Here is a 9,376-nt window from a genome sequence, read left to right as displayed (position 1 = left end):
TTTGCTTTTAGTATAATTACATTTTTTTAACGACAACCACAAGTGCGTATATTAAGAATACTATATTATTTCTAACAAAACCAGTAATGCATAGCAGTCCAAAGACCGAAGCAACTTTTAAACCGGTTTTTATCTTTTTTAGAGACCTATTGTAATTTCCACGGGTTTTCACAGGAAGCAGCTTATAATTCAATCTGCGTGCAGAGGGTGTTAGACCCCCAAAATACTTTTGGTATTTTCTTCACCTAGCTAAATACTAAATATTTTTATGGCAACGACAGCTGGTACTACTGAGCTGACTAAAAAAAAGAAGAGCAGAAAAACAAGGAAAATTCGTTCAGTTAAGAGCAATCGCGTTGGAAATTGTAAACCGCTATTGGGCGGGCTTAAAAGGGCTTCTAATTAGCATAAAAGGCAAGTTCCTCTCGAAATCAGCAAAAACCGCCTGCCCTTCGCTTGGTTTCGTGTGCGTGCGTGTGCAGCCAATTTGTGGATACATGGGCACAGTGATAAGAAGAGAAAGAGAGGGTGGACGGAGAGGCGACAAGCATGTAAAACGTGGAAGTGGGATTGATTGCAAATTATTGTGCCTTGCAGGAATCGCAGACCGGAGCTGGGACAATGAGTGCGTCGAGTGAAGGCGGCGCGGCAGGCGGGCCGGTGGGCGGTGGAAGTACAGCTACAGCGCCATCAGGTAAGCTCGCCAATATCCAAGTGGAATATTTTTATTTATATACCTACGTGTGTATATAAGTATTAGCATTGTGCCCGTGTATGCGTGTGTATACATAACATTTGTGCACCTATCTTTGCTCTCCCATACGCGCACTGTTTGTTTCATATTCCTCTTTGTGCCCTACCTTCGCAGCAAAAGCTGTTCTCTGTCTCTCTGTGTGTATGTGTTTGTTTTGTTGTTACTGTGCATTCGTGGCAGGGTTGCCAACAGCCCTAAAACTGTCCTTGTTCTGGAACTCAAATTAGTTTGAAGTTTCTTTAAATTCGACGGAAAACAAAAATAATATAATATAATATTTAAAGATAAAGTTCATAAATGCAATATTAATTCATTTTTCAAATCACTTTTATGCTTTGGTATATTACCTTGACAGCTTGATCCACTAAAACGAAGGGTAAATACTCATAATTTACTTTTTTTTTTTTCTGTAAAATTCAAATTTTAGTACGGCGTAGTTAATGGTAACTTTTTATAATATTACGTAGAAAATCAGTAATATTGTCACGGTTTTTAAAACGTATTTTAAAAGTTTTCAATATGTTTCAAACTTAATCAAATTAAATTAAAAATAATACTGTTATGGTTATCAAGGGTTAGTAACAATGAATAACCTGCAAATGATTTTTTCAATTTTAAAAACTTTTCCACGAGTATAAGTAAGAAACAATTGTACTCCCTGACTTGAGCTGTCCGTCCATTGTTCGTGTTCCATGTGGAACTTTTAACCGAAATCTCACAAGCCACACACTGCCACCCGCACAGCCCCCCTGAAAACCATTAAGATACGCACACAACAACTGCACCCCCATGCACTGCCATCGCTGTCATTGCTGCCGTCTATATATCCACCATCATCATCATTGGCAGCCACTGGATCGTTAACCGCATCCGCATCCGGCTCCACAACTGCATCCGCATCCCTGGTATCGCACTCACATCCGCCCCTGCAGCTGCGCGGCGTCATAAACAAGTACTCATTGCCATCCCATTTGCCATCCTCTGCAGCGCACCCGGCGGTGGCCGCCAAGATCACCCACGTGAAATCCGACGGCGGCGGCGGGATATCGATTTCGGGCACCCCGATCCTCAGCGGAGGCACAATCAAAGTGGCAGCGGCCAATCCAGTTCAGCAAACCTCCCTGGCAGGCACGCCGATTGCTCTGAATGCAGGACAAGCGACCACGGCGGCTTCCATACGGGCCATTGGAGCCGGGGGCCAGTCCACGCAAGTCCGTGTGGTGATGCCCATGATTAAGCAGCTGGAGAATGTCACGGCCACGGGCAGAACCCAGATTACGGCCATACCAGCTGCTCCGGCCAGGAGTGGAGCGAATGCCTCCATCACGGTCACCAGGCCCGTGACACAGGCTACTTACCTGCCGCGAGCCAGTGTGACGGCGACTCAGATGAGTGGTGTTGGAGTGGGAGTAGGTCAGCGGCTCGTGACGCCCCTGAGGGCCACATCTTCGGCCACTGTGACGCCCACTGCCCCCACGGTTCTCAGTTCTACTGGTGGATTTGTTCGCGGAGCAACTGCATCGGTGAGCAGGAGTGGAGTGGCGCTCTCGTCCCAAACACCTTCGGCGGTGATCTCGTCCGGCAACAGTGCTGCCTGGATGCAGAGTTCCACGGGACAGGTGCAACTGATACGTGCCATTCATCAGCCGCGCCAGAGGATTATAACGACATCCGCGGGAGTATCCAATGCCAGTGTTGTGACCACTACTCCAGTGCAGGCGCCAACAGGTGAGTAGTTGCTTTGTTACCGCCTTGTATCAACACTCTAATCGAAATCCTTTCCAGCTTTATCCGTTTCGGCTGGCCAGCCCTTGACGCCACAACAGGCCGGAGGTCCAGGAGGAGGAGGTCCCCAGGCCTATGTGGCCACTGTCTTGCCTCAGAGGCAGCACCAGGCCACACTAGTATATTCCTCCAACGTATCTACGCCCAATGTGAGTCAGAATCCGGGCCAGCAATTTAATCCTCGCTTCGCTGTGGCCACGCCCACTGGTGGTGTAACAACCACGACTCCCGGAGGAACCACGGTAACGCCTCGACATGTGCGATCCACCCCACTGGGAAAGATTTTCCCTGGAGCCAAGCTGAACACCACGAGCATAAGTATCCGGGCTCCAAGCATCCCGCAGCTCAATACCAGCGTTACGGCTTCACCTACGGCCGTTAGTGTTTCTGGGGGAGCGACAGTGGCGCCCGGGCGGGGTCCCGGGGCTGGAGGAACTGCCCTGACGGCCACTAACTTGCCCACCACTCGAATCATCCAACTGCAGCAGCCTGCGACGGGGACTGCTCAGCAGATTATTGGATCCGGTGCCCGTTTGGCCGGGAATGTGATGCTGCAACCCTTCTTGATGAGCACCACCGCGGCGGCTAAGATGGGTAAGTTGTGTTCCCAGTGTGGTGATGGTAATCTGGAAGTGGAAATAGAAGTTCAAGCTCCCTTAGGAAGTAAGAGGAATCATGGGTTAAAACGACAGAAAGATAAATTAAAAAGTTTTTTATTTACATTTTATAATTACACTAAATTAGTGACCTAGCTTAATTAAACCTCAAAGATATTGAATCGCTGCACCATGAACATGTTGAACTCTCAGTACTTTGGGAAATATCGAGCCTTTTTCTATGGAAAAATGGTTTTTTAACACTATACAATGGTATTCAGCTATCGGGTTAGGTTAATTTGACGTCTAGAAAGCAGAGAACTAAATGTCATATTGAAGAAAGCCTTTCTTGTTCAATTTTCATGCCCTATTGAATAGTCAACTAGTTCTACTTTACATTTTTGGTTGTTTTATACGTAAAGGAGCATTATTAGACGCCAACAAGTCCTAAATAGCTTTCTCAAGAAGCAAAAAGACACAAGACGGAATTCTCAAGTTTCAGTGAATGGATATTTGCCCATTTAAAAAAAAACGTTCCTTGAAAATCCGATAACCATGGACACAATGGCAAAGCAAGAATGTGGAAATCAGCCAAACAGCGATAGGTGGCAAATCCAAGCGAATAACAGATTAATGGCCCTCGAGGCGCAGGCCATCGAGCGCGAGCGTTACCTAAATCTTCTCCGTAAAGAATGCGGCAAGCCAAAACCACATTCGCTGCAAAGTACCAGACCTGAAATCAGGGAATTCAAATTAAATCGGTCCCAGAACAGCTATACAGCGACACTTGCGAATGGAAAAATATCCCTAGGTTCTAATCCAAAGGAAAGAGTGGAGGACATTATTCTGGCTCTTGAGCGAATTCTCATTTTTACGTGTAAACCATCCGGCAAAAACCGAAAAGCAAGGCATATTGCAATAAAGAGCACCCTGGATCAACCGAAACGCAAATCAACAGATTTTGTTGTCAAATGTGTCCGACACCGTCGCCACAATAGCTCCGTGTTTCTGCGGGATGACTATGCCGAGCAGTTCAGAAAGAGGGCTTTGCAAAAGAGCAAGAAACTAAAAATACATTTTGCAGAAGCCCTTTCCAACGCTAAAAGAGCCGAGGATGAACGCCGAGCACTCGAACAGGATATGCGCAGGAAGTTTAAGAACTGCGGACTTATCCCTGAGTCGATTGTCACAATCGAGGATAAGTCGGAAGAAAATAAGGTGTTTGCTCAGCTGACCAAACCCATCACCATCAGCGAGAAAATCAGTGAGAACAAATCAGACGAAAACGAACCAGGGGAGTTCGACCTACCAAACGAAGAATTCCTAAATCATTCCGAGGCCATCATCATCAGCGAGGATGAGTTGGAGGAAAATGAGGAGTTCGTGCAGCTGACCAAGGAGCATCTGAATCGTTTCGTTGAATTAGAAGAGGGCCATCCTGAGCAAGTGGTTGTTACTAAGTTCAAACTGGACGTCCACCTCAGCGACATTAAAATCCTCATTGGTGATAGATGGCTCAACGACGTAATAATCAACTTCTACATGAACCTGATGATCGAACGCTCGGAGAAGAGATCTGGCCAGCTGCCCAGTGTGTACTCCATGAACACTTTCTTTATGCCACGTCTGCTACAGAGTGGATACGCGGGCGTAAAACGCTGGACCCGGAGGGTCGATATTTTTAAGAAGGACATCATACTGATACCTGTCCACTGCAGCAGCGTACACTGGACCATGGCCATAATCGATATGCGTAGAAAGACGATACTATACTATGATTCGAAGGGCGGAGCCAACCAGAACTTGCTGGGCGCCGTGGAGAAATACCTGTGGGAGGAATCGCTGGATAAGCGCAAGCAGCCTTTCGACACCAGCACTTTTCGCATCGAGAAAGCTCGAAACGTACCCCATCAGAAAAACAACACCGACTGCGGCGTTTTTAGCTGTATGTTTGCTGAATACGTTACGCGAAATGCCCCAATCACCTTTTCCCAGGACAACATGGTCTACTTCCGCAAAAAGATAGCCTTAGAGATCATCGACGGCGAGCTGTGGAATTAGGCGTTCCGGTTTGTTGAGACGAATGAATTTTTAATGAGATAGAAAAACTATATTTTTAATAAAGCTACGCATACGACTCATCTTCTTTTATATTGTAAACGTATGACTTTTTGTGTTATTTTATTTATGTAGAATTTCCTTTCCACCTTCTGCAGGCATTCGACCACCGGTTACCATGACCGCCAAAGTGCAACCGTCGCTGACTATAACGCAACTCAATCCTATTGGCAAATTGTCAGCCGCCGGAGGAACCACAGGGCCCACGATGACACCGCAGGGTGTGGCTAGCATTCAGGCGGTCCCAGTGCCGAATGTCTCGGCCAGTGTGGTCAATCCCAGCTCGGTGACGGGGGCCACTTCGGCGGCCGGAGGAGCCACTGTCCTGCCACTCACCATTAGCGGCAGAGGAGCAGGAGTGGGACCAGGAGGTAATATCCTTACGGGAACTCTGACGCCTATCAAAAATGCCAGCGGAATTACCCTGGGCAAGATGATGATGACTCCGGCCACGGCTGCGCCTGGAGCAGATGGATCTGGCACTAGCGGCGCTACAGTGACTGGCTTTCAACGCGCCTGGAATCCAGTGGTTGCTTCGCCGAGCCAGTTGATGAAGGTAAGTTTTAACTGCAATGTATAAAATTGAGCTTACTAAAATGCATATCCATCACAGATTGATGAGAAGGGAAGTGCTGCTACGATTTACTACGAATCCATGCCGGCATCGGCGTCCACGGGCGTGCTTTCATTGACTACGACCACGGTAACGCAGAGCACCCAGGCTCAAGCACAATTGGTTAGCAGCGCCGGAGGTAGCAGTTTGTCAGTGTCTTCGCTGCCATTCGCCAGCCATGCACCCACGGGAGCAGTATCAACCGGAGCCGGATCACAGGCCACTTTCACTGTTTTGCCATCAGGAGCTGGGGGGACGGCCACCAGGACTATTGGGCATCAGCAATTGATAATCCCAGCAGGACCAAACAGTGCACCGCCGCAGCACATGGTTATTCCATTGCATACCTCCGTGAAGGTGACAACAGGGGCGGGCAATCCACAACAGGCAGCAGGAAGTGGAACTCTGGTGCCCAATTTCATGCGCAAGCGGGATGCAGACGGTTCTCCCATTCGAGCGGCGAAAAATTTGGGCCCTACTCTACTCTCAATGGCCAGCAACACTAGTGGACCAAATATGCCGCCAGCACCGGGCACGACTTTTAATATTCAGCCGGTGTCCGTGGCGGTGCCTCCATCTGTCAGCTCGGGACTGACTGTGGAAGCGTTGGCCAAAAAAGAACGGGAGCGGGTCGCCCATGCAGCAGCAAGTAACGTGACAAGTGTGCCAACCACGGTGGGCACCGTATCCTCGAGAAACTCTAGAGCGGATTCGCCAGCCTCTTCGGATGGCTCAACGACAGTGTCAGCGAATTCCTCACCTGGCGTAGATCAGCAGTTGCAGGACAGGATTGGCGATCCGCCAGCAACTGGAGGTGCAAGTGGACGCGATAACTCCACGCACTTTAATCCTATCAATGAGGTGGGTCAAAAAAGGTGCCCTTAAAAAGCCTACTAAATGCTTATTACTTTCAAGTTGTACTCTTCGCACCAATCGATGCAGCAGAACCTTGGCCACTCCTCCCTTGGATCCCGGGGTGGGAGCAGTGCCTTTGTGGACGTGCAAGCTCCGACGCCACAGCAACAGCAACCTCAGCAGCAGGCCCCCCATTTGGTGGGCTCGGCGCAACTGCAACAGCAGGCGGGAACGCGTATGAATGGCACCGGCAATAGTTCGAGCTCCAGCTACGACGGCTCCTCTAGGAAGAAGCCACGCCGATCAACGTGGGTTAACTGATCTAAATTAGTCTGTTCAATCAAATAATCGATTATTGTATCAATTTGCCAGAAACGACAGCCAACACTCCACCCAAAGTCAAGCATCCTTGTCGCTGCCTCCCCCCAGTGCAGAGCCAACGCCGCCGGCTGGCGCAGCCTACATGCAGAAACACAACAACGGAGGCCTACTGGTGGCGGCGGCACCGGGAGCTGCTGCCAATAGCACACCAGGCGATGCCAACCATCGTAACAGTACACCCGCTGTGACGGGCAACAAGGAGAACGCCAATCCGGTGGACTTTGTGATCCGTCGTCCGCGCAATTGTGCGTTGCTTAATGTGAGTTTAATGGAACACCGACTTTTGATTACATTACTCATATTTGCAATGATTTCCAGACATATAAACCCACACATAAGCTGGCCAACAACCACTTCCATCGGTATACGGATGTAAAGCCAAGGGAGGAGCGCCGGGCCACGGTTATTGATCTGGCTAATCAGCCAAACGTCCAGGGCAAAATCAATGGATGGAAAATCTACCATTTGCGCTCACAAATGGAGGACTTGGTAAGAAATGTGGATGTAAATATCAAAATCACTTTTACTGATCTAATCTGCTGTAGAACGAATCTGAGGTTGTCAGCCTGGGAAGACTGGAGACCATGCTGCAGGAGCTGGAGAAGGACAAGGAGAAGCACAGCGAAATGGAGCGTGTCACCGAGTTGCTAAAGGTGCGTTTGTATGTTTTTCTTATTCCTGTTCCCAACTAACTATCACACACTTTGGCAGGGCAACATTCAGCGGAGCAAGATAATTACTGATGGCATCAACGAGGCGCAGAATCAGTTGATGAAGATCTTCGAGCACAAGCCCCACGTTTCGGACATAATCACCCGATGTGCCTCGAAGCGAAATTTTAAGAAGCGCGAAAAGATCTAAAATCGTTTTACAGAAGAAAGCCCAGCCAAGTGTATTATAGATTGCCTAATTTAAAGCAGCAAATTAGAATTAAGTTAATTACCTTAAGCGCAATCGATTTGTAAGTCGTACATTTACAAAGATGGCCAGCAATATTTTTTCAATTTCTTAAGAGAGAAACGAAAATACAAAACACTCGAGTTGTATTAAGTATAAAATTGTTTATTATTTGAAGGGATGTCCATGTGTTTTTAGGGGTTCTGTGCTTGCGGAAATGACTTCCCATTTGGACAAGAAACACAACAGTAAGATAGGTTTGTCGGTTACATAGGTGGCGGTGGTGGAACTCCGTTGAACATGGGATGCATGGCGGGACGTGGAGGTCCCGGCATGGGAAATCCGCCGGGCGGACCACCTAGCGCCCGATGAAGGCTCGGCGGCGGAGGTGGCATGATCTTGGGCTCGAACTTGAAGGCGAACTGCAGGAAGAACTGCTTTGTGTCTCGGTTCCAGTGCGTCCAGAACTTGCCCTCGCTCTTCTCCACTTCTCGGGAGGGCACCTTGAATCCAATCGTCTCATAAGGCTCGGAGGCGAAGAGCAGGTATTGCCACTTGCGGTCTGGCGGCTCGATCTTCTGCTCGTAGGCGGACATGAACCGGTGACGCGGAACGATGTTCTCCGTGATTTCCGGGTAATCGATCTGGAAGAGCAGCGACTGCTGACCATTGGTGGGTTCCCGCTGCTTGGTCACCCGGTAGCCGGGTCGTCCGATCTTGACGAACTTCTTGGGTTCCACGCGGGGCTTCTCGGGCGCCAGCAGAGATGAGGGCGCCTCCTTGGCCTCTTTGGCAGCTCGCCTGGCCAGATTTTCCTGGTGCTTTTTGCCCTGCGTGTGGGCCAGGTAGCTGCCCTCGTTGTTGTGCAGCGTCAGGCACAATTTGCACTCGTAGGAGCCCAGGTGGTTCTTCATGAAGTACGGATCCTTGTTCAGATCGATCGTTTCCAGGGCCAGTTGACGCAGTCGCTCCTTGCGGTCGCGGTTCGTCTCCGACCAGGAGGCCACGCCTCCGCTGCCGGTCTTGCCACCGGCGCGGTTTTGGAAATCCATTATTCGTGCGTTACTTTATTTTTAGTCAGAGAGAAACGAAAACGATTTCACGCTGGGAAAGCAAACCTTCCGGAAAATGTTCGATGGTGGTGTACACTGTACAGAATAGGGTTGCCAACGCAACTTTTGTAGAGGTGGGACTTCCTTGGAGACAACCGATAGTTCGTGGGCAGGATTTGAATTTTAAATAAGATATCAAAATTGTTTCTGTTGAAATAATGATTGCCTTAAGATTGTTTTGGAGTTTAATAGATTTTATGTTTGCTACCATTAAATACTGCGACACCGCTCGCAGGGATTTTAGTTATTTCACGGTTTCGAACAA

The 9,376-nt window shown here is 48.7% G+C and overlaps 3 protein-coding genes across 5 annotated transcripts; 2 read left to right on the top strand and 1 right to left on the bottom strand.

Moving 5' to 3' along the window:
• Positions 1-281: 281 nt before the first annotated feature.
• LOC108035898 (pneumococcal serine-rich repeat protein) lies at positions 282-8,160 on the top strand. Of its 3 annotated transcripts, none has more exons than XM_017111658.3 (11): positions 282-414; positions 598-694; positions 1,742-2,482; positions 2,540-3,133; positions 5,352-5,809; positions 5,867-6,727; positions 6,782-7,029; positions 7,094-7,361; positions 7,421-7,591; positions 7,648-7,755; positions 7,814-8,160. In XM_017111658.3, exons 2-11 carry the CDS (start codon positions 622-624, stop codon positions 7,961-7,963), a joined length of 3,672 nt encoding a protein of 1,223 aa, XP_016967147.1. In that variant the 5' UTR covers positions 282-414; positions 598-621; the 3' UTR covers positions 7,964-8,160. The 3 variants fall into 3 exon arrangements, with proteins under 3 accessions (XP_016967147.1, XP_016967146.1, XP_016967145.1); XM_017111657.3 differs by having other exon boundaries at positions 1,604-2,482; XM_017111656.3 differs by having other exon boundaries at positions 1,499-2,482.
• LOC108035902 (sentrin-specific protease 5) lies at positions 3,475-5,299 on the top strand. Its single transcript, XM_017111663.3, has one exon. It carries the CDS (start codon positions 3,691-3,693, stop codon positions 5,194-5,196), a length of 1,506 nt encoding a protein of 501 aa, XP_016967152.3. The 5' UTR covers positions 3,475-3,690; the 3' UTR covers positions 5,197-5,299.
• Positions 8,144-9,166, bottom strand: LOC108035904 (splicing factor 3A subunit 2). Its single transcript, XM_017111669.3, has one exon. The coding sequence runs from the start codon at positions 9,049-9,051 to the stop codon at positions 8,266-8,268; it is 786 nt and encodes a 261-aa protein (XP_016967158.1). The 5' UTR covers positions 9,052-9,166; the 3' UTR covers positions 8,144-8,265.
• Positions 9,167-9,376: the final 210 nt, after the last annotated feature.

Source organism: Drosophila biarmipes, chromosome 3L, assembly GCF_025231255.1.
Source record: "Drosophila biarmipes strain raj3 chromosome 3L, RU_DBia_V1.1, whole genome shotgun sequence".
Lineage (NCBI taxonomy): Eukaryota > Metazoa > Arthropoda > Insecta > Diptera > Drosophilidae > Drosophila > Drosophila biarmipes.
The sequence above is the reverse complement of the archived record's forward strand: the minus strand, read 5'-3'. Positions and strand labels throughout refer to the sequence as shown.